The 25,864-nt window shown below is 39.9% G+C and overlaps 1 protein-coding gene across 1 annotated transcript in view; it reads left to right on the top strand.

Moving 5' to 3' along the window:
* The first annotated feature begins 759 nt into the window (after positions 1-759).
* CRYBG1 (crystallin beta-gamma domain containing 1) overlaps positions 760-25,864 on the top strand; it is a 197,910-nt gene continuing 172,805 nt past the window's right edge. Inside the window, exon 1 of the mRNA XM_027601951.2 lies at positions 760-968. Within this exon, the coding sequence (XP_027457752.2) occupies positions 796-968 (173 nt within the window). The 5' untranslated portion in view covers positions 760-795. The remainder of the gene's footprint in view (positions 969-25,864) is intronic.

Here is a 25,864-nt window from a genome sequence, read left to right as displayed (position 1 = left end):
GTGAGGGATCTATTAAGCCCTTTGGGAACAGGGGAATATGCCTAATTCTCTTCTGGTTTTTATCCTTATGCACTTTATGAGATGCAAATACAAATTAATTATTTAGACTCTTGAAGGGAGAGGAGAGGAGTTGGCACGCGTGTTTACAAAAAGGAACGGAAGCCACCCAGCGTGTGACATTGGCCAAGCCACCCAAAGGCCAGAGTGGAATAATCCTAATTGCCGGGTTGCCCCGCCACGGGATGCGCCTCTCCCATCCTTCTTCAGGCGGGGTTCCTGGGTAAGTCACTCATTCTGCCAGCCTGACACAGGCCAACAAGTGGCCAACAACTCCGCAGGCGACGGATGGCACCTTCACCTGAGGCGCTGTCGAAATCCGACCCAGCTCTGGCTCCCAGCCCGGAGGCGGCGGTGCAGCGTCAGGAGACGCAGTTCCGAGGGCGTCCAGAAGGCGTCGCTGCCCCGCGGCCGCCGCACGTACCCAGACCGGGGACCGGGGGCGTGTCGGCTCTACCTGCGGCGCCGGGCGCGCACGCCTCACCTGGGCTCGCGCCTGGTGCCTCCCTCGCCGCGTGGGGGCGCTGCGCCACGGCCAGGCAGTCGCCTGCGCCCAGAGGGCTCGAGCTCCTCTGCTGCTCGCGCTCCGGCTCTGTCCTCGTCCTCTAACCCTCCGCCGTCCCCCGCACCCGCGACGAGGGGGCGGGGTCCGACGGCGCGCTGGAAAGGCGGGCGAGCTGGCGCCCAGGTATGTTCTTCCACAAGGGCCGGGCGGCGGCGGAGGAGGCGGTCAAGAAGATGCCACTGTCGCCGCCACCTCAGGGCGACCACGCGGAGTCCAGTCCGTCCAGGACCCCCAAGAAACACACCCCTTTCCACATCTGGCGCTCCAAGAAGAAGCAGCAGCCTCTGCCGTCTGACTGTGGGGTGTTCGTTCCGCACCCGCCCCCGGAGCCCCTCTGCGAGGCCAGGTAAGCTCCTCGCCCGAGCCTTCGAGTCTCCCCTTCCCTCCCCTCATCTATCCCCAGCTCTGCTGACCCCGAATCCTCTCCACCGTCCGCGGTCCGCCGCGCTCGACCGCACTCGGAGGAGGGGAAGGGCCCGGGGCGCGTTTCCCCCCCCGCAGGAGTGTTACCAGGGTCCAGAGGGCACAGACTTGGCCCCTGCGGGTTCCTCGTGGTCTCGGGTTCCTTGTGGCATCTGGCTCAGGCCAAGCACCAGCGAGAGGAACCACCCATGTGGCTTTTACTTTGACTGGCAAAGACTTTAGGCAAGAGTTGTATCTACACCAACCTGCTAAGGAGAGCAGGAGGGTAGTGAAGGATTATTGCCATAATGAATGATAGGAACGCTACCTTGGAATTATACAGTACTTTGGACAATGGTGCCTTTATTGTGAAGATCTCCACTCTTACAGATCTCCACTGACCTCACAGGATCCGCAAGGAGGAGGAAGTGGCAGGGATGGTTACCCCCATTTTACGGGGGAGAACCTGAAACCAAAAGGTGAATGGCTTGTCCCCATTGGAACCAGTGTCAGAACTAGGCAACACTAGGCAGCCCCTAGTTATTAAGAATGTGATTGCCATTGTGCTTTTTAAATTTTTATCAAAACTTCGTATTATTCAGTTATACTAGCTGAACAGATACATTCATTGAACAATAATCAGTTTAAAGTACCCATCTATTTATGTGGTTTGGAAGTATAAAATATTTTTAATGAAAGGCAGTTGGCAATATCCAGTAATTCCTGCTGTACGTATTTTTAAAATACACCCTTATGAACTCTGAGGCCCAGAATAAAATAGTGCAAAATTTGCATTTTAGATATATTTTCCTTTTATTTCTAAAAGAGTCTTAATTCTGCAATATATTTGCATTTACTTAGTAAAATTTTATTGGGCATCTTCACTAAGTGTTGGGATATAAAAAACAATGAACATGGTCCCTGTAATCAAAGAATTCTTAGTTTCCCGTGGAGACCAAAAAGTAAAGAGTGGGATGAATCCTACAACAGATGTTAGCACAGAGGTGGGGATCCAGGAAGGCTTCCTGGAGGAGGAAGGCTGAAGTAGTTTAGTCAGAAAAGGGGAGGAGCAATGACTTCCAGGTTGAGATTGCACTATGAGCATCACCAACACTGGGAAGAGCATGGCACTTCCTGAGAAACACAAGTGGTTCAGGATGGTCCGAGTATGTTTGAGGGGATGGAAGAGGAGTGCTACGAAAGAAGGCATTTTTTTTCTCATATTTTTGTCATCCATGGTAATAATTGGTCATAATAGAACATACTTTTATCTATTCAAAGACTTAACTGTGCTTAATCACCAATTGAAATTTCCTTTTTAAAAAAGATTTATCCATTTATTTTATTATTTATTTTCCATTTATTTTAGAGAGAGAGAGGGAGAGAGCATGAGTGGGGGAAAGGGTAGAGGGACAGGGAGAGAAGCAGACTCCCCAATGAGTGTGGAACCCGCCCTCACGGGGCTCCATTCCCACCACCCCAAGACGTATTGACGCTTAACTGATTGAGACACCCAGGTGTCCCCAATTGAAATTTCTTTTAAAAAATGTTACTTAATAATGATGTACTCTTCACTGAAGTATTTTTCCTATTACCTCTGTAAATATTTTAAACACTTCCTTGATGGTTTTTTTTTATCTGACATACCCCCATCATTTCCTGTCTATCAAAACGTAATCATACACAGTTATAGACAATGTATTCAAATCCAAGTAAATTTTAGACTAAAACTTAAAATAGGAACTTTTGCTTCTCTCCTCAAGTATCTTGTATTTTTGTTCAGTCTTGAAGCACTCTTCTTTCCTTCGGAACCGTGATGAACTTTGTACTAACAAATGTTCTGAAAACTAAGCATACTGGTCTGTCTTTGGGATGTTTTCCTAGTTAGATCATCTTCCTAAATATTTTGTTTACTTCTGAGACAGTGTACCTGTTTCTAGTCTAAAGAGCGTGGCTAAAGCACAGTTAGGTTTCTGGTCCACCTTGACCAGTGTGGCTCTCTTGAACCGTCTGACTGTGTCCATTCACTTCTGTCCGGGACTTGAGGTGGTGGAAGGAGGTGTGGCGCGCTCGCTGTGGTCTTTGTCTCTGTGTGAGGAGCGGACCCGTTGGGTGGCCACATGTTTTTGCTGGGCATATACCATTAATACTATGGGGTTTTAGAGCAAACAAAAGATGAATTTATATCCTGGCTGTGTGACCTTGGGCAAGTTACTTCACCTTTCTGAGTCTCCGTTTCTTCATTTCAAAAATGGGGAAAACAGTAATATTGACTCTGTAGAGCTGTTGTATCAAATGGTAGTTTATTGCTTTAAATGTAAAACTTTTATCAGACTTCTGGGCACAAAGTAGAAACTCAGTAAATGTAAAATCATTGTCATTATCATCATCATCATTGTAAATGATCTAATGGAAGAAATAGAAAGAAATAGGGTTGGATGGGGGGGCGGAATGCTTCTCTTCCTGGAAGAGCTTACCACTCCAATGATGGTTTAAAGTTTACTGAGGTCAGATTTCTGTATTCTGCAAATATTTGCAGCTTTCAGTGTAGATGTTCTAAAAATCAATGAGGGTCATTTTCTTTCTTTATGTAAAATAATTTGAACACTGGCTGCCTCTCTTCCTAAAATTGACCCTTATGATTTTTTTCAGCTTGGTCTTGGTAAACGTGTTAATATGTTATTTTTCATAGAAAGAGAGCTGTTGCCCTCCTCGGCAGCCAGTCTCCTGTGTAGTCCATTAATCTCTTGCCACCAGGGGGCCCAGGGGAGAGGACACAGTTTGGGCATTGGGAGCTGTGGCCTGACTTGCCTTAGTAGCCAATAGTGGCAATTATTTATGATGTTTTGAATTATACTCCATTTTTTATTTTTTATTTTTTTAAAGATTTTATTTATTTATTTGACAGAAAGAGACACAGTGAGAGAGGGAACACAAGCAGGGGCAGAGGGAGAGGGAGAAGCAGGCTTCCCACCAAGCAGGGAGCCTGATGCGGGGCTCGATCATGACCTGAGCCAAAGGCAGATGCTTAACCGACTGAGCCACCCAGGCGCCCCATACTCCATTTTTTAAACAGTTTATTCAGAGGAGAGATTCTCTATCTGGGTTTAAATCCCTGTTCATCTACTTACCGTAACAGCCATGTCATCCTGGGCAAGTTATTAACCTTTTTGTGCTTCAGTTTTCTCATCCATAAAAGGGGCATAATAAGAGTTGTTACAAAAATAAACAAGTTAACGCACATCGAATGCTCAGAACAGTGACTGGCATATTGTCAGTGCTAGTAAGTGGGAGGTTGTTTCCCTTTTTTCTCACTAGTATCTTGCCTACACCTCCTTTTTAGTAGTAATTTCATGTGTTTATTTTCTGCTATATGATGGAAATGGTGCTTCCTTTTATATATTCCCTTATGGAGCTCTTAACTAAAGGTCAGTGCAGTGAAGTGAAAATGATTACCCTCAAACTAAACTGAATCCCAAACCTAGAAAGCAAGCATTAGTGTTCTCTGCCAGAGAGCCAAACCCAAGTGGTGGGGAGCCTTGTAATACTCGGAAAATCCCATTTCCTTTGGTGGAAAAATGCAGCCAGTGCCGGAGGGCAGAGTATCCTCACTGGGTGGGCAGAGACCTACCTTCAAGTCAGGGTTTGCAGGCTCAAGTTTCTGCCCTGTACACAGTCCTGTTTTTCTGTACTGCAGTGGACCTTTCCCTTCTCTCAAAGGAAAAGAACTTACTCCCTGTGTATATCACTAGAATGTTGTGAGGATAAACTTTTTCCTTCAGAAAAAGAACAGTTGTTTAAAATGTTATTTGAAAGCATTCTGGATCTGTAGAGTGTTAGTCTTTATGACTTAAAATTGATTCTAGTTTTCAGTCTTGTGTGGCTGGTCTAGTGTTTAGGACTCTGAACAGGTTGAATTATTTTCTAACATAAAGGACATAGCTAGATAAGTCTAGTTTGGTTTTATCTAATGTTACATCTAAGCCGGTTAACACTGGGTTATTTTTCTTATCTTTTGTCAAAGGCAAGAGTTTGAAATTTTAGGTTTTATTTCACCACTGATAAACCGGGAATTTAAACTTGAGCTCTGTCATTTACTAGCCGTGAGCTTCTTGGGAGGTTACTTCAGTTTAATGATCTGACACCCACCTCTAAGCATTGTTTTTGAGACTTATATATTTAAAACAATCAGCGTCGTGCCTGGAAGAGAACAGATGCCCAATAAATAGGAGTTCTGACATCAGGCCGCAGTGAAAAAGGCACAGACGGTGGTGTTGGACACACTCAGTTTCAAATCTGCCTCCACCATTTGATCCAAGTTTCCTTAAGCCTTGACTTCCTCCCCCTGTAGAAAGGAGACGCGGCACTCCCCTCACGGGGCTCTAGGAGGATTAGATGTCACACGCAAAACACCTGGTGCCGAGCCTCGCCCAAAGCCGGTGCTGGAGAGATGAAAGGTGAGGGAGGCAGGAGGGACAGGGACGTGACACCTGCGGTTCCTGTCTTCATAGCAGTTGTGACGGCTTGAATAGATACACTTTTACATTGTAAGTGGAGTCAAGCCACTTCAGGAGCCCAGAAGTTGTAACCAGGTCTGTCAAGCCCTGAAATACCTTAGAGTATCTGGATGTGCCTGTTCATCTATTGAAGGGTGGCCCTTTATGCATTCAGTGACTTAAAAGTCTTAATATGTAGGACTGAGGAAGCGGAAGTTCAGCTTTCTACTTGAAGCTAGAGGAGTTTCTCCTGAAGTGATTTTGGAGTCTGAGTTCGGTGTAGGCTATTCTTTGCTGCTTCCCTCTGTCATTGTATCACTACTCACCCCCTCTTTCTACACTTTCGGTCATGATCTTCTTAGTCCATATGCAAGTGATGTACACGCTCTTGGAGACCTTTAGAACTTCTGGGCTTGGGTTCGCTTCTTTTTTCTTCTTCTTTTTAAAAAAGATTTATCTATTCATGTGAGAGAGAGAGAGAGTGCACACACGAGCATGGGGCGGGGGGGAGGGGAGGGGCAAAGGGAGAGGGAGAGAGAGTCCCTAGCAGACTCTGGGCTGAGCACAGAGCCCAATGCGGGGCTTGATCTCACAGCCCCAAGATCACAACCCGAGGGCACCCAGGTGCCCCTTCTTTTTTCTTCTTTAGCTTTTAATTATAAATCTTATTTGTAAGGATGAGACAGTAAATCACAGCTTTACTATTTGCCTATGATTAAAGCAATGCAGCAAAGATATTAGATATTGAAATTCACTTTCTAACTCCCAATATTCATTCAAAATGTCCATCTTACTATGAATATTGAAAAGACTTACCTGTCTTAAAGTTTGAGTTCACCTAGTGGGTCAGTTGTGTTTCAGGAATGTCCATGCAGAAAAAAATTATTTATTAAAAAAAATTGTTTCTGGTAAGACCATTTGAATCTTAAATTGTATATTTCTGTTTATCTTGAAAACTTTATCAAATAATTGCTTAATCTATATTTCATGTTGTACTTACTGTACAGAAGATTTTAGAGATCTAGTTCATGAAAAGCAATGCAATCTGACCTGTAGAATCATTTTTCTAGGATTAATAATAGATTATTCTATGGCACAAATTCCTTTCTGGATGTTCTTATTGAAATGTTTATCAGTCCAATTTTAGAGAAGTTTCTTATGATCAATAAACAGAGAGCCCTTATTCTGTATTAGGCACTGGGAAATAGAACAATAAAATCAGAGATGATCCCCGCTCCTAAGGAATTTGCACACTAGTGGAGTGTGGAGCATACAGCTGAAAATGAAGAAAGTAGCATATGATGCATGAAGTGCAGAAATAGAAGACTTGATGAAATGTATTGAGGTCAGAAGAAGGATTATCTTGAGGAAGCAGAAGTTTTTTTGTGATGAAGAAGTTTTACTCATATTGAATAATTAATGAGAAATTTTGTTCTCTGATATGAAGATGATCAAAGGTTCCAAACCTTCTTGAGGTTATAATCATCTTAAATTATATCCAGTGCCCATGGAAACTTTTATCTTTGCAGTAGCATTTAAGTCAAAGAGAATCATGTATTTGGGATTATGCCTAAATAATTTTCTGCTGTTCCTTAAAATATCTAGAGCCTGAGACCATAATATTTCAGCTCTTCTGTCATATTTTGACACCTATGAAGAAAGACTGGGCTTGGAATGTGACATACTCATTTGAAAACCTTAGCTGAAATTCTAAGTAAACATGATGTTGACATTCTAAAATTATAGACTGAAAATAAGTGGTTCTTAACATTCTTTAAATAGATTTACAAATCCAGAGAGCTAACTTGATGTCTACTCAATCTTTGTCAGAGATTCTGGAGTCTCTTTCAAGGAGAGTCCAGCATTGCCTATCTTCTCAAAGCAAGGTGTTCTTCCTTAAAAACAACTTATCTTTATTTTCATACCAAATTGCCAGGCACATCCCACAGGTCTCTTTGCATGCATTCACTTCAGAAAAATGAATTCTCAGCTTTTACCTAGGATAGATTTGAATTCAATACCTTGTTCCAAAGCAAGTTTTCAAGACAAAGTATGTATGAATGTCTGATATTTGTGGGATTTGGTAAGAAAAACAAGTCAGTTGGGTTTCATTAGCTCATTTGTAGTTCCCTTAAAATATAGCTGCATTGGGTTGACTCAAATGCCTCATCAAAATCCCTCCAAGGATTCAGATTTATGAGAAATCTTCATTCTAGAGAATGAGCACTTGCTTAGTGCTGTCTTTACAGCACTGAGCATCTCCTGGATGGGCATGTTCAGTGGAAATGAAGCAGTGACAGAGACCCTTCATCACAAGGGAGCATTTTGACAAAGTGCCATGAGACCCCAAGGACATACAAGTGACTCAGAGAATCCAAAGTCCATTGTGGTGTCCCCAGTTTCTCTCATCAACAAGTTATAGACAAGATGAGCGCAGGCTAAACCTGTAGCTAACTCAGAAAAAGGAAACACAGAATTAACAAGTGCCTTTTGTTTTTTACCTTCCCATGATGGCAGTTAAACAAGTAAAAGTAAGTCGCTGTTAAGCTTGGCAAAATATTCTGTGGTAAAGAAAGTTGGCGGTTGTCCGTATTTATTATTGTCATGTACCATTTCAAACCACCAATCCTAACTGAGTCTCATTTATTAGAAATTAGGGTTATGGTATCCTGAAATTAATATCAACAGCTTGTATAAGAGATTTGGCCAACAGGTACATAAAGACACCACATGTAATACACCTATTTTTTTTCAAATTAGTTAATAAGGAGTGGCATAAGCTCCCAATAGTTCTTTGGGTTCCCTAGTTGGATAGTTCTTTATCTTGTGATTGGGGTCAAGAGACAAAATAACATATGCTAAATAAGATAAGGAATGAGAGGAAGCATTTAGTTTATAATAATAACTTCAGACCACGTATGTGAAAACATTATCTTCCATTAAGATTTGACGGAAAGATGCAGTTTATTTAATATACACAGTATATATCAGACACTGTTCTAAGCGCTTTACAAATATTAACTCACTGCAGTTAATTCATAACATCTCTTGGAGGTAGGTACGTACTATTATTATCCCCATTTTGAGAAAAAATGAGGCACACTGGGGGTATGGTAATTTAGCCAATGTTACAGAGCTCATAAGGTCGGGGCTGGGATTCTCTACCTTGTGGTCTTGAGTCTTGCAGTTAATCACTACAAATTGAAATCCCTGTGGTTAATGCTGCCTTCTTTATATTCCCACAATGAGTATATTTAGGTCTTCAGTTTCACAATGAGAAATTATAACATATATAGGAAATCAAGTTAATTTTTGGTACTAGACAATTTTTGTGTTAAGTAGTGGAGAGAAAAATATGTAAATTCATAGAAATATAAATACATTAAAATTTTAGAAGAAAAAACTATTTTAAAGAGAAATTCTAAAGTGTATGTAATGCAAAAGTAATGTGTCTAGATCCTGTATTTGGGGCTTCTGCCCAACCTTTGTCAGGAAACAACATAACCAAGATGTAGGCCTAGTTTGTATACCCTCCTTCCTCTCCCAAAGTCTTGGCACAGGCAGTCGAATGGAAGACGGGTGGCCCTCAGACTTTGCAGTTGCTACCCAGGCTCAGTGGGGATATCAGAATTCTTCAAGCAGAGCTGCTAGGAGCAGTTCTAACTTTAGGTCTCTAGAAGTCCTGCTGCTTGAATCATTTGGTTTTAGTTCCTGATTTATCATTGACGAGTCCCTGACATTGAATATATGTTTTACCTTATGTTGGCTTTACACTTCAAGAATTATAAACTATTGCTGATATTTTATCCCACTTGAGGCTCATAATGGCTCTATGCAATAAGCCCATGCCCTCATTTTATAGGTGAGGAGACTGAAGTTCCAAGAATGCCATGCGGATGAAGGAAGTGGGACTAAAACAGGTTTTCTGATTTCAGAGCAGCTGTTCTTTTTGGTTCTCTTGGATTATAGACTGTGCCTCCCTGCTCCTGGCCTAGACCCACCTTTGACAGGAGCCCAGCTGATTCATCTAACTTCCTGGTGACTATTCTCCCGGAAATCTTCCCCCCCGTTTCATAAGCCAACAACTATGAGATTGTCTGATCGCAAGATTGAGTTACTAGCTATTTAGCCACTGTATACACTATAGTCTGGTTACTGACATATTGAATGCTTTCAGAGTTTCTGCTATAACTAGTATTTTATCCACTACCCCCCCAAAAAAAACCAAAACCAAAAAACAAAAACAAAAAACACCCCACTAAAAATAACTGAATTCATGTTTTCAAAAATTTTTTTAGATTTTATTTAATTTTATTTAAATTCAATTAATTAACATACAGTGTATTATTAGTTTCAGAGATCAAAAAATTGTTAAACTTGCACAGCCATATTTTATAATGACAAAATGTCAATTTGAAATTATAGGGTCTATCCATATTGTACTCATGCAAGAACTCCCTTTACAGGGCTTGAAGTAATGCTGCTGCTATGACATGTAATGTACTTTATTTATAATTTGTCATTTAAATATTTTGATAATACTGACAGATTCATAAATATCCTATGAAAGTACAGCTTGATTATTTTTGCATCTGCTGTTTGGAAAAGATATGACAGTCTACGGCCATATCACCCTGAACACGCCTGATCTCGTCTGAGAAAGACATGACAATCGAAGCAAACTGTTGACATTCATGTGGAAATACAGTACCTCCTTTATCATGACTCCCATGTGCAAACCTAAGAACTGGCCTGGCCCTTTTCAAGCCTGTGCAGTGGAGGCTCCCCCAGGCATCACCAGCCATTCTTGGCTCTACCACCTTGCAAATGTTGGCTTGCTCTTCCACTGTGTAGCTCCCACGAACTAAGAGGTTGTTATTGTCTGCAAAACAAGACAATGTAGTTGCTTCAAAGGTGGGATTACAAAACTCTTCTCTTTTAATATTAGCTCCCCAAAACAATTTTGTCTGGAAGAGATTTGATTATTGATTAGGAGTCCTTCATTGGAGCATATCTTGGATTGAAACAAGAGGCATTTGTATTCCTATATGTGTCAGTAAACATGTTTAAACAAGCTAGTCACTAGATTTTGGATTTTTTCAAGATAAAAGTAAAGTATGACTGAATATCTGGCATTTGCTCAATTTTTTACTTTTACCAATTGGGATTTTGTGATTGTCCTAATTTCACCATGTGAGAAGTTTCAAGTACTTTGAAATCTTAGTAGCCGGTACATTGCTGGCAATTAATTGTACACTTCCTTGTTATTTCACTTTTATTAAAAGCTTTTTTTTATACTCATAAGGGGACAACAAGCCCCAGATCTAGGTGATAACTGCCGAAGATGCATTAAGGCTTTGGTTCTTTCATCATCATGTGGTTTCTTCCTTCAGAAAAGCCCTTCAGGAATTTATGCATCAACTTCCTTGCTCAGGACAGGTTTCCTGGTTGCTTTTCTCTGTATGAAAACAGACCCTGCTTACAAACCCACAAATTTACAAAGCTTGATGTTAAACAAAGAGGAGTACCAATTTTTATCTTAGTGTCACTCAGTAAACGATCAACAAACAGCAAAAGTGACAGCCAATTGGGTTTAGGCATGTTTTGTTTTTCAGGGGCAAAGAGGAGGGCATGTTTTCTGAGGAAAGTGGATCTGGCATGGGGGAATGGGCAAGGAAAATTCTTTTCAGCCTCCTAATTCCTCACCTCTCCTGTCAGTTGAGTAAACACAAGAAAACTTTTGTCAAGAATAAATAGGACAAAGGGCACTAATGAACTGAGTACCTATTATGTGACAGTTGCTTTCATATTCAGTGCATCTCATTTAATCTTCATAATAGCTCTGCTAGGTAGGTAATTTTTCTCCCATATTTACAACTGAGAAAACTGAGTCTGATAGTGTTTGTAAATGCCAGAGCAGTATTTGAAACCAGGTCTTTCCAATTCCAAAGCTGGTAATATTTTCTCCAAACCATGAGAAAACTAAGGCTTCCTGAATGAGTAGTTGATAGAGGGTGCAGGTGTGTGTGTGTGTGTGTGTGTGTGTGTGTGTGTGTGCGCGCGTGTGTATGGTAGGTAGTTAGCTAAAGAATGGAAGTATCCAATACAAATGTAGTTATCCACTTGCTCTCAGAGCTATCATCCTTTCAAAAACCAGGAAAGAAGGGCGCCTGGGTGGCTCAGTCAGTTAAAGGTCTGACACTTGATTTCAGCTCAGGTCATGATCCAAGGGTTGTGAGACGGAGCCCTGCATCAGGCTCTGCACCGCTGAGCATGGAGTCTGCTTGGGATTCTATCTCTTCCTCTCCCTCTGCCCCTCCCCCCCCACTCTCTCTTGCACATTACACACATACACACACACTCTCTCTCTCTCAAAACAAAAACAAACAAACAAAAACAGGAAAGAAGCATTCTCCTTGAAATGCTTGCCCCACTGTAGAGAAGGGGAGTATCCGAGAATGAAGAATTCATATGTGTTGGGAAGTCAGTGGGGCACCCTTGTTTTCCTGGGAACCCTTGACTTGAGATAATTCTGCCAAGAATCAGTGACTCAATCCCTGAAGTGTTAACTAAACTTGTTGCTCCTGATTTCCAATCTGTTCTACAAGCCAGAGTTTTACTACCTGTTGCTGGCATGATTCACAGAGTATGTAAAGAAATCTAAGGCGAAAATGTTGAGGGGGCGCCTGGGTGGTTCAGTCGTTAAGTGTCTGTCTTCGGCTCAGGTCATGATCCCAGGGTCCTGGGATCGAGCCCCAAGTCAGGCTCCCTGCTCCGTGGGAAGCCTACTTCTCCCTCTCCCACTCCCCCTGCTTGTGTTCCTGCTCTTTATCTCTCTCTGTCAAATAAATAAAATCTTGTTAAAAAAAAATGTTGAGGATTTTTTCACTCTTCATAGAAGTTAATCACAGCCCTAAAAGAGGGAAGAAATTGCTGGTGACCCAAACTCCAAATTTATAGGAGATACTGTTGGCTTGAAAGACGTAGATCTACAAAGTTTGAAGTAAAAGGATTATGAAAATCCTTTAAATACCCTTTGTCTTTTAGGAAATAGTAAGTTTGTCGTTAGTGCCCATTTCTCTGAAAATTGAATATTATTTTAACTTTTATGTATTTGAGGGATCTAAAAAATTATATTTAAGAAAGCTCATTAATTTCTATGAGTATTATTAAATGCACAGAATTAACTCACAGTAGGTCATAAAAGAGAGTAAGTTTCTTTTCCATTTTGCTATACTAAAAACATGCTCTGGCATAAATTATGATAGTCGTGAGTACTGCTCAATTTCTAGAGTACAGCTGAAAATTGACTACTTTATCTTAAACCACAGTTCTGCTTATTGTAGGCTTTCTCTAATTTTAAAAACAATTATTCAGTGATAATGGCAATTGAAACATCAGGTTTGCTTCTTTCATTCATGACTCAGGTAACATAGCAGATGTTACCTCTCTCAAAAGCAGTCTTGATGTATGTCTTTAGCGACTGTGTTTTTCAACCTCAGGAAGGTAAGTAAATGTGAGTGTGAAACTGCACCAATGTAATTAATTTATTAAACAAACACTCTGGACACCTGCTGTGTGGGAGGCCGTGTGGTGTGGCCTGGCAAACCAGTTCAGGCTCTCTTCTTGGGAACTGAGTCCCACTATCCTGTCTTTTAGAGAAGCTGCAATGTTCACCATTAAAATAATAAAAAGTTTCCACACTTACTGTTCTAATAAGAAAGAAGAGAAAATATTCAAAGAGGTACAAGAAGGAGGCTGAGAGATACAGGGGGCTCAACCTCACAGGGGTTGGAGAATTTATAATCCTTCACAGCTCTCAATACTATCACGGATACACTGGCTAGGGTATGTAAAATCTCTATGTCGATGGTTATATTTATATTTGTACACACACACACATTCTAACACTAAAGTACTTTATTTATACAGATGGCCTCCTATTCACAATGAATGGTTCACTTATGATTTTCTGACTTATGATTTTTCAATTTTACTATGGTGTGAAAGTAATGTGCATTGAGTAGGAACTGTATTTCAGATTGTGAATTTGGATCTTTTCTGGGCTAGCAGTATGCGGTGTGATATCAGCATCTCTCATGATGCTGGGCAGCTGTAGTCCCCCAGTCAGCCACGTGCTCACAACCCATACACTTACAACCATTCCAGACACATAGAGCCATTCTGTTTTTCACTTTCAGCACAGTATTCCATAAATTACACGACACATTCAAAACTTGATTATAAAATAGGCTTTCTATTGTTAGATGATTTTGGTTAACGTAAGTATTCTGAGCATGTTTAAGGTAGTCTAGGCTAAGTTGTGATGTTCGGTAGGTTAGGTTTATTAAATGCATTTCTGATACGATATTTTCAACTCATGATGGGTTTATCAGGATGTGGCCCCATCATAAATTGAGGAAGATCTGAATCTGTATTCTGTGCTAGATGACCTACTTGTTAAAGTAAGCATGTGTTTACAACATCAGCAAAGCAGGGATGAGAGAGAGAAAAAATCCAAAATATGCCTGGAGATTAATGCCATTTCAAGATATTTAAATTTTGTTTTAAGATTTAGAATTGTTCTTATTTTAAATGATATATGGGGGGAGACATAATCTTTTTAGTGGTTAGAGTGATTATTATACAGATCTCTCTATATATCTCTATATACCTTGTTTAAACAGGTGCTGGGGGAAATGAGAAAGTATGATATGAAATATGGAAAGTAATAAAGAAACGTGCCCAATTTATTATCATGTTCCTCACATGAGTTGGATTTCAGGCCCCAAAGTACCACTTTACCTTCCCTGAAGAGGTTTGATTCGTTGATGCCATTTTTATTTTTATTTTATTTTTTTAAATTTTTAAAGATTTATTTATTTTAGAGAGAGAGAGAGTGCGCGAGTGGGGGTGGGGTGGGTAGGAAGAGGCAGAGGGAGAGAAAGAATCTCCAGCAGACTCCCCACTGAGTGAGGGGCCCAGCATGGGGCTGGATCCCACAACCCTGAGATCACGACCTGAGCCAAAATCAAGAGTCAGACGCTTAACCAACTGAGCCACCCAGGCTCCCCTGATGCCACTTTTAAAATGTCCTGTCCCGTTCTAAGGAAGTGCTCAGAACAGTGAACATTCTGAGGCACTGTTCTTTTATAACTGACATTCTCATTTTATTGATTGATGTAGTAGTCTACAACTGCCTTAGCTATTTTGGCAGCTTTAACATATAGTTATAATAATCCATAATCTCACTATCTGTGAATAACATTATTAACATTCTGTTCTTTTTCTGTGCATATTTTCATACAAATTAGCCCTAAAGATGATATCACAAAGACAGCAATTTAGGTGCCTTTTGTCTCCTGCTTTAGTTTTCACTTAGCATTATCATTAGCATTTTCTCACCTCATTAAAGTATGTAAAATGCCCCTCTTAATGGACATTTAGGTTCTTCCTGATTTTTCACTATTATAAATACTACTTCAGTGAACAGCCCTGTGGGCAACCTCAGCCTCTTGATATTCTCTGTCTGCCCTTTCAGATCCACTCTTCACCCTCCTCTGTGCTCCTTTGAACTGTACTTAGAAACTGCATGAACCATGCTCTCTTGCCGTCTGGTTTCCAATTTGGTTCAGGCAATGGGAGGCCTTAGAGAAGAGGACAGGAGCAGGAGTTTACATGGGAGTGTGGTGGAGGTTTCCTTCTGCCATTGAAGGCTACAGCCTCTGATGGGTGGACTTCTACAGCTCAGATCTTGCCAGTTCCAGCCTCTTGCCTCTGCATTCAGGGGTGGTAGGCTTCCTGCTGTTGAGAGCCCAGACTGCCCTCCATTATTCCTACTGATGTCCCCTCGCCTGCCCACATCTTGTAAACTGTCAATTCTTTAAACACTTCTGGGTCATCTCTTTGGTGTGTGCCGTCTGTTTCCTGCTGGGATTCTGACTGACTGACATCATCTAAATCTAAGGGGTATGCTCTTTGTATTTTATTTTGTGTTTGAGTTTTTATACTGCAGGAGTTTAAAGACCATTCAGTATTGGGTAGGGGAGTTAAGTTAGGTCAGGTCTGAGCTGGTATTAGTGAATAATGGCCATAGATTGGATTAAAGTACTCTCATAGAGATATACATAAATTTCTGCGGGGAACAGAGGGAAGGGAGCAATAAACTCTTTCCGTGCAGCTGTGCAAGACACCTGTACTTCAAAGATAAGGAGGATACCTTAGCTGCCAAACGTTTACAGTTTGGTTTCATTTGAATATTATTGGTTCAATTGTTTCATTGCTCTTTTCATTGTGGCGAACCCCTTGTCCTGTTCTTGGCAGTTTGCATATTCATATGTACAATCCTCAATATCCATTTATATATATTCCTCACTTACACATTTGCTGAGAACCTCTTCCTTATAGAAAGCACGATCAGGATTTTGTGAGCTGAATGGATACTACCATGTTTGGGGCATTCCTCCATATGTGAGTGATAACTTTTCCTTAGTATTTAAATGAAAAATAAAAATCACATAGCAAATAGTTAACTTCATTCACTTCTGCTTCAGTTCCAGATATCAAAGTCTATAATTTTCCAGAATAAATGCCAAAGCAGTCAAAGCAACTAGGGGTTGTTAACACTTCACAGGTCATTTAAATCAAATGATAATGTTTTCTACGTTTACTGGGTCATCACTGACAGGATCTCTGACTGATAGAGTATTGAGGCTTATCCAAGGACTCACTGGATTGCTTAAAAGGCCTAGCTCTTGTTTTGTTTTTAAGTAAATTTTATCTATCTTTGGAAATGTTTTTGTTGATCTGATATTCAGATTATTTTTCATGCTCTTAAAAATGTGAATTATTATGAGTGTATTCTACTGCAGGTATAAAATGAGGATAATTCACTTAAAATTCAACATATAAAATTCTCACCATTTACCAATGACCAGTGATAGCAGAAAAGAAAAAAACAAAAACCTATTGGCAATAGAAATGAGAGAGCTTGGGTTTTAATTCTGGATTTCTCAGTTACAAATTAGGTGACTTTGGGCAAATCATCAAGCTCTTTGTGTCTCAGGGTACTGATCAACAAAATGGGGATGATACCAACCTGCCTGGCCCCCTACCAAGCTGTTGAGAGGCTCCTTTGAAACAATGTGAAAGAGCAGTGAGAACCATGAGTCTATAGGTAGTGTGAGCTCCATCACCCCTTGACTCATCTCTGGCTCTCACTGCTTCTTTTCTGAAAGCCTGGTACATACTTTTCTCTCTTCCAGTGCTCTTTTCAGAAGTGAGTAGCTACATGGCAATATTTGCTTTTCCCCATCTTTTCTCCACCTTAATCTCCTCTCTGTGTATTCCTCCTTATCTCCAGAGTTCTGGTCGGAAGCTGGTCTGGGACCTCCTCATCCATGTCCCTGCACAAAGCAATGGTTGAAGAGGGGGACTCTGTGGGTCTTGTTGCTGCTGGTCTGCATCACTCCCTCTTTCTTGGCTTTCTCCCCCACGTGCCTGAGTTCTCGGCTACGTTAAATGCCTGTGGGAATTGTTTAGCTGGATAGACACACCCATATTTCCTCCCTGCCACTGCCACCAGGTTGCCTTTCTCTTACAGATGCAACTTATTTCACAGAAGAAGCTCATGTGGGTTTCCCAGAGAATTCAGGGAGGTAGTTAGGTTTGATTGTCTCCATTTTGCAGGTTAAGCAATTGAGGCATTAGGTTGTTTAATGAGAGTCAGGACAATATCCCAGGACTCCCGAATTTTAGCCAATGCTCTTTCTGTTATAATGCCACAATACAGAATAGATAGAAATCGAAAAAAAATGTTTTGTAGCTTTCCTGCTTTATTGCAATGTCCTTTCTTCTTCTTCCCTTTTTAATATTTAACTTAGGTAATGTTAATGACATAAAATGACACTGAAGTAGAAGAGGAAATTGAGAAATATTTGATTAGTAGAGTAAGATACTGATACATTCTAGTTAAAGATCACACTACTATGAATATTAAAATTTGAATGTAACATTTCTAAGAAAATTCTATATGTAGAAAACAGTGGATTTTTGCTAGTGACAAATGGCCATCTGTTGAATTCCCAAATTTGACTCTTACCTATTTTAAGTTTTTTTGAAAGACAGTTGTCTCTAGGGCATTTCAATGTTTGGAGCATGATAACCAAAGATACTGTCCCGACTTGTACGACTTTGGTGGAGCAAAACCCCAGTATTTGTTACCCACCAGACACCTTTCCCATCAGAGCTATTCATGTTCAGGTCCTAACATGCACACACCTTTCAGTTTTATTTCTGAGGTGGAAATTTGAGTAGCATTGAACACAATGTATTTAGGAAATTTAAATATTGAACAATTTAAAAATACCTCTAGAGTAATTTCCTGTTGGAACTTGTGATTTGAAAAGGTCTCTGATTAAATTCTCAAGAGATTCTGGTTCCCCAAAGCCAAGGCTTGGGCATGGGACAGGAACCCTGACTAGCTGCAATCTAAGCTCCCTGAGGCATCAAAGCTTGATGACGGATCAGAGGGCTGAGGGACTAGCCACCTGTCTTCATGGTTTATTAGCACAGAGAGGAGCATGTGAGCAGGTGATGTAGCTGTTTCTCTTGTAGCCTCATAACCTTTGGGATTTTTGTACCAATAATGTAGATGACTTCAGAAAGGAATGTTGATAATAACCATTTGGGGGAAGAACTAAACCAGAAATCTGAAGACTTGAATGTCTACTTATTATCTGTGTTAACTCAGTAAAATCACTTGACCTCCCTGGGGCTTAGATTCCTCATTTATAGTAGGAGGGGCGAATTTGGACTTCAATCATAAGATTTGTTCTTGTTGAAGTCCTCCAAATCACAAATTTGAGTTTATAAATTTTCTAGCAAAGTTGGTTAAGATGTAAGTACAATAAACAGTAATGTCTAATGCATATGGAAACTGAATTAGTTCTAATGCTAAGTAGTTCTTTCCACCCTTTTCAATGGGAGTGTCTATTGGTGAAAAGTAGAAAGGCATCAAAGTCATGAGGTAGGTTGGCAAAGTTAGAGTTTTTAAACCCCCCCTTAGTAGAAATCTTGTACCACTTGAACAATTGCAAAAGAGAAAAGAAGAAAACTGTAGGAGTTATTTAGTTTAGACATGTAACCCGAAGACATAGACATATAAATGCTGTTTTGAGGAATCTCTTAAGATAAATACATCTGTGTCTTTATGTTTGATCATCATATTACTAATTCAGCTTAGGATCATAAAATTTAAACTGAAATATGTGTAGACACTCCTATTTTCCTAATGAGGAAAATTTAGGGGGAAAAAAAGATGTAGAAAAGGATGTCTGCCTTCTATGTAGTCATAATGTAGCTTTGATTTAATAAAATAGCATACTGTTTTCTTTACAGGTTTGAAACAGTGTCTTCAGCCATGAGCTTGTGGCCAAAATATCTAAATTCTCCTTGTTCAGCCATTTTCTGATTGTGTTACCTTAGGTGAATCATTTCACCTCTTTGGAACTCAGTTCCCCTCAAATATGAAAAATGAACCAGTGGAAGGGTGAAATGATATTTATTAGTCTCTTTCCAGATTTTATATTCTATTTGACTAGAGATTCTAACTTGCTACTGGGGAGGTTGAAGGACATTAACAAATGTTATATCCAGTAGTTATGCATCAGCTAATCCTAAATGTTAAAAACCACATCCAGTGTGGGGCACCAGGCTGGCTCAGTCAGTAGAACATGCAACTCTTGATCTCAGGGTTGTGAGTTCAAGCCCCATGTTGGGGGTAAAGTTGACTTTAAAAAACAAACAAACAAAGCACATCCAGTGAAAGACTGTTTTGGGAGATGACACCCCATGAGACAGTGTCTTAGGTGGGCTGTCCCAGAAGCAGACTCTATGACAAGGATTCAAGTACAGATGGAATTCAGGAAATACTTATAGGGAGTGAGGAAGGGGAAGCAGGGAAGGGAAGGGAATCCAGCCAGTAAAGGGGCTAATTCTCATGCCAGTTTCCACTGTGATCAAATGGAGATTAGTCCCCATGGGAAATTCTGAACATCACTGTAGGAGTCAGAGCTATGCCATCCCTTGGGGAGAGGAATAGGGGTAGTGTTAGAACTCTTAGTTCTGTCAGTCATGGGTTGAGGGCTGCTCCTGTAGGCTACTGTTGCCCTGGCATTTCCTGCCTCAACGATGTAGGTTCCTCCTGGCCAGAAAGCCCCCCATGGTTGGAAGTTCAGCAGTCCTAGGCTGCAGTGTCCTGAGTGGGGGTGGGCATTGTAGTGCTTGTATGATCTGACTACAGCATACAGCGGAGCAGTACATCCAAACTACTGCACCGTGGTGCACCGACTAAAGGTACATATACATTCACTTTGAGAAGGCAACACCACTAAGGGACCCTGAAGCAGTGCCCTGGAAAGCCAGGAGAAGTCTTCAGCTGCAGCAACTTGCTGTCTATCTCTAAACACAGTGGCATATAGCAGCCAGGGAGGGGCAGGCTCCGGAGTGCCTAATGGCCTTAGCTCTGGGAGGCAGGCCATGGACATTGCAAAAAGGCATGTTGACAGTCCATGTGCAGTGAGTGTAGTCAAAATTGCAGGCTTAATTGCTGGCCACATCTAGGGCATAGCACTTTAAAAGGAGTAGCATCCATGAGGACTTTTGTGTTTGTGATGCAAAGGTGACACTCTAGGAGGAGTATGATTGTATTTTGTAGAAACTCTTCTTTTTATAGAGAAAACAAATTCTCTGATATGTTTTAAAAACATGTTAGCAGATGCAGAATTTTCTATCAGTGTCTCTGTAGAATCAGACCAGCTGTCAACGACATCCTTGACAGATTTAAAATGTCTGAGATTTGAAATAGAATGTTTGGTGTGAGCACCGAAGTTTTGTTCTTTCAGGATCACCCAAGGTTTTGTGCAAACTCTTGTTTCTAGGTGAAGCTGGCTTCTAAGGATCAATCTGTCTATGTATTGCTATTTATACAGTGTAAAGTATGTATTAGAAATATAACTTTACATTTAATATTTTATAATTTAGACTTTATTTTTAATATTTATGCCACAATTAAAAGCTTAGTGTTTAGAAATGGTTGTTGTACTGCTGGTATACGGAAGCTAGCAGAAGACTTTTGATAATCTGAATGCTTGTGATTATTATTAAAAAGGTGTTATTAACAATATTATACAATATTAACAATAATATGACCTGGTGAATCATTGTTCTTGAGTTGGCCACATTGCAAAAGACAATTATGGTTAAGGCACCATGACTATATTGCTATTAAGTAATCCACTTACTACCAAATTATTGATATCCAGGGAGGCTAATGGGAAATCCTGCAATCATTTTCTTTTGTCTCCATGTCCATGAAAGGCAGATGGACTCTTTTTGGGGAAAGGATGTTGAAAATTCAACTTGACCTAATCATGGAACAAAAATTTTGTGGACCTTTAAAAGAAGAGGTCTAGTATTTCTCAAAATGTGTTGCTTAGATATCCTAATCAAAATCACCTGGAGAAAAAAACAGATTCCTCTCCCAACCTACAGAAATGGAAATTTGGTAGGTTTTGAGTAGGACCTAGAAGTCTGTATTTTAACCAACCTCTTTTTAAAGTCATTAATTGAGAACCACAGGTATAGCCCTGGGGATTAGGATTCAGAAATCTCAAGAGGGTCTTCCCAAAGGCATCTAGCTACCTGGTGGCCAAGCTGGGGTGAAACGCAGGTCTCTTGAGTTTAAAGTTCTTTTCTTTACATTGTATTTATAATTTCTGTAAATATTTGAACCCCATATCCCAAATGTATCCTTTGCATAAGTAATGATAAGTAATCATTTACTACAGAACCAAATATAGCCGATGTGTAAAGTCTTGAACCTTTGTTTACGTAAATATGTAAATGAAATTTGTATGGACTAGAATAATAAGAACAGTTTTGGAAGGCTGAGCATTATGTCCTAAAAAAATACATGCAACACAGCAGATGAAAAGTTCTGGTATGAATGGACTTCTAACAAGTCTCTGATATAAATGTATCTTACAATTTGTCACACATATTTTTCCTCTGATCACTTCTTCATTTCCACATCTATTGCTCCTATCTAGCAAGTTCACCACAGATAACTTCCTCCTGCAGTTCTTCATATTCAGACTCCTACGTGTTCCAACCAGTGAAGCCACTGCTTAGAGCCAGGTAGTTGGATGACTGTCTGAGCTAGTGAGTTGGCATGATTAGTACTTGGGACTTAGTAAAGCCATAATTGTGGTTCTCGTTTCTGCTTGTGGCCAGTCAGCTTTACATGAAGTAAAAAAGGTATTTCCTTGTTCATCAACAGCACTTCTAACAAGGCAGGTCTTCCTGAAGACATGCAGTGCTGGCCATGCAGGAACCAGGTGAGAGCCAGTGGGTAACTCAGCTCAGCACACACATCACCTCTAGGAGGAGGCAACCTACAGAGCACTTTGTCTAAGAAGGGAAATAGCAGTTTAAACTCTGACCTGAAACAAGTCTGCAGAGACTCTTCTGTGACCCACTGGCCCTTCAGGAGCTGCCACAGGACACCGGGGCCCTCCTTAGAGAAGACAGTGAGGACAGGGTTGACTTTGACCTTGATTAAAGTAAAAATAGAATTTGGAAACAGTTCTATTTTTGTCTCCTCTCTTCCCTTTCCTTCTTATCCTTGTAACTGTATCTTAATCCAGCAAGGATTTTAGGGGGCTTGCCAGGGGATATAAGATATGCCAAAGTAGTGCAATTTGCAAATATAGTAAAACAACCAAGAAAAAACAAAGTTGGAACCCAAGAAATGAGAGATAAGGCTAAACCTGCTGATCATAATGAACTACCTACTAGTATGACTGCATCTCAAATCTGGCACTAACTTTTCTAATGCTCTCAGTAAAATAAGAAATGGTCTCAATTACTCAGTTCAGTCTTTAAGATAATCAGAGACCTATCAGGAGGGTTATAATGTTTCTTTGTACTCGGATCAGAATTTTCTCTGGGGCACCTTTATAAAGAGAACTCTATGATCTAAGGAACAATGTTTGACAATTTCTTAAAATAGACTAAACAACAAATTTCTTGGGGGTGTTTTTTTATAGCTCCTAATATTGACCTGGGATATAATTTAGTTAAGGCTATTCTTCAGGGGGCCAAAACGATGCAATCTAGAAATTGAATGCAAGTTAATAAAATGGCAATATGAAGTTGTAGGGATTTAAAGAACTTGTTGAACTGTCAAAATTTCCACAAACAGTGAGATTAATTATCACTGGAATTGCAAAGATCTTTGAACTGTAGATGGAAAAAAATGTTTTGATGTAAATACGAGGGAGAAGTGAAGAAGGAAAAAGGCTGAGGAAGACAAACTCGTAACCTGCTTGTCATGGTGAAGAGAGATGGGAGAGGTTCCCCTTCCTTCATGGGGCCTGGAGCATAGGATGGCTGTACCATCCCCATTGTAACAGCTGACTCCTACAGGTGCCCTCCCTCCTCTCCTGCCTGGCCCTCATTATTAGCATCCCCTTCTACTCTGAAAAGATCCTTGTTTGGATGATAAGTTCTAAGGTCACCCCACCATGAACCTCACTGTTCACTGTGACTGCTTTTCCTAAGTTTAAACTCAAGCTCTTGTTGCCATGTTGGTAGAATGGTAAATTACATGCACTTCTTCCCTGCATATATTGAAAAACTTCCCTAGAAGTCTGAAAATCACTTTGTGGATATTCTTTCTATCTCCATCTTTGCACCTCCAAATATTTCTGGGTCCTGAACTATCTTGGGGTTAATGCAAGAGCGTTGTGTCTTCCTGCCCTGCACTTAAATGTAAAGAAGGAAGGGGAGATTGAGATTTTTCCACCTGCCCCTTCCCTCCAGCCCAGCCCAGGACCTAAGTATTCTTCATGAATTTTGGGTGATTGTTTAATTGAATTGCTTCCCTCTAGGTCTATTATTAGCCATTCAGGAGCAAAGGCTCTTATGGTTTAAAACTATGTTGAATATATAATTTTATATGTATTTATTTATAGGTATTAATTTTATATGTATTTATTTATAGGTATTAAAAAGTTTCATTTTGAGCACTAGCCTCTTAAAAAGGGGGAATATACTTTAATTCTATAGTAGAATAGTCATTTGTGGTGTCAACCATCAGTGTGCAGAGAAAAGTACCATCTGATATATGGCCTTGTGAATTATGCTTTTCACTTTATAGTTCAGACTTGCAAGTTTATTTCTCAAGTAATTTCTTTTTATGTATTCTCCTGACAATCAGAATAAGATGCTACCATATAAGAAACAGTATTTGGTTATAGGCAACTTGTAAAAATACTAGTTTTATACCATAGAGGTGACTAGTTAAGAGAAAAAATCAGTTCTCTTGACATGACAGTTTTACCCATTTTTAAAAACACAGAATTCTTTATTATGATAGCTAGGAATATTGAGTACTACTAAACTTTTTTTTTAAAGATTTTATTTATTTATTTGACAGAGAGAGACACAGTGAGAGAAGGAACACAAGCAGGGAGAGTGGGAGAGGGAGAAGCAGGCTTCCTGCCGAGCAAGGAGCCCGATGTGGGGCTTGATCCCAGGACCCCAGGATCATGACCTGAGCCGAAGGCAGACGCTTAACGGCTGAGCCACCCAGGCGCCCCAGTACTACTAAACTTTTAAGAAAGAAAATACCTAAGCTGAAAAGTAAACACTGGCATAAAATTGGTACCGATTTCATCAATTTCTAAATTGCCAGAGTTTAGTTTGTGTTTCTGCTCACCTATTTATCCTGGCTTAGTACTGAAGTTGCACTTGGAAATGAAATTCCTTTCCCCAAGTCTTCCTTCATAGTTTCATCTGTAACTTTTATAATTTAAAAAATCTTTTCCATTTTTTAGGTAAAAATTTACTTTTTGCTGTACGATTCATATGTGTTTGATTACTATGGAAGGAAAAATAGCCTCATAGGCTTACTGGCTATTTGTGTTTCTTCTTTTGTGGAATGTCCATTGCCCATTTTAATATTGGTGTGTTTGTGTTTTCTTATTGATTTGTTAGAGTTCTGGAATAAAATTAAAGTGGGCAGAGGGTGTTAATTGGCAATATGCTTTTTCTTAGGAAGGTAAATTGCTTCAAAATTTAAAGCATTCTGGTAGAAGAGAAATTTCATTTTTTTAAGTTTGTCTCCTGAAGTCATATTTTAGAAAATAGTAATTATTTACCTCTGTTTCAGAAGTATGAGTTTTCTTTCTTCTTCTTCTGATTTTTAGATTTATTTATTTATTTGAGAGAGCTAGCACGCAGGGAGGGGCAGAGGGAGAGGGACAGAAGCAGGCTTCCCACTGAACGTGAAGCCAGATGCGGTACTAGATCTCACAAACCTGAGATTCCGACCTGAGCCAAAATCAAGAGCCCAGAGCTTAACTGACTGAGCTTAAGGTGCCCCAGAAGTGAGTTTTCTCTCTTGAGCAGGAATTTGAAGTAAGTTTATGCAACATATGTTAGCTGGATATTTTTTGTGTGTGAAAGAGATGGTTGAGACTTTTCTGACATTTACTTTTTGAATATATATAACAAAAGCATCTTTTATCCCTTTTATATTTTTACATAATTGTCTAGTCTAGTTAACTCCTATAATGAGAGGTAAGTTTCTGTTGTATTGTGATATTTTGGCTTTTTTCAGCTGCTATTGCTTGTCATTAATGTTAATATTGACTATTTTATAATAGCTATGAAAATAATTTAGGTGCTCATTCTTTTGTCAGAAGATACATTTTTGAGTAAACCTTTGAGCAAATTGTTATTTTATGTCTGCAGTTGATTTAAATTGAAATTAATCCTTGGGTCTAGATAAATAGTTTAATTAATTTTATCCATGAAGCTGGTTATTATTCAAGGACAAATAGCATTAAGATGAATCACCTATAAGATAGACCTGTAAAGAAAATATGTTCTGCTCACACCTAACAAAGAACAAATGTTCTACTGTTTGGAAATGCTAGGTTTTGGGGACTTGGTAACACACCAGAAAATATTATTATATTAGTATTATAGAAATTATCATAGGTTCTTTGGTGCCTCCTTATTAAATCACAGTCTGATCTTCTCTCCTTTCCCCCTGCACCCCTTGTCTCTCCTCCTTCACCTCCCTTTCTTCTTTCCTTCTGTCCTTTCTAATGGTGGTATAGCTTACACAGAGCAGAGTACAAAAATAGTAAGTACACAGCTCAATTATTTTTTATATATGTATACATGCATGTGACCATAACCCAGATAATACAGAATACTATCACCCCAGAAAGCTTTCTTGTCACTGTCCTTACCACCTCCCCATCATAAAAAT

The sequence above is a fragment of the Zalophus californianus genome, chromosome 7 (assembly GCF_009762305.2).
Source record: "Zalophus californianus isolate mZalCal1 chromosome 7, mZalCal1.pri.v2, whole genome shotgun sequence".
NCBI lineage: Eukaryota > Metazoa > Chordata > Mammalia > Carnivora > Otariidae > Zalophus > Zalophus californianus.
This window is presented reverse-complemented; position numbering and strand designations above follow the sequence as displayed.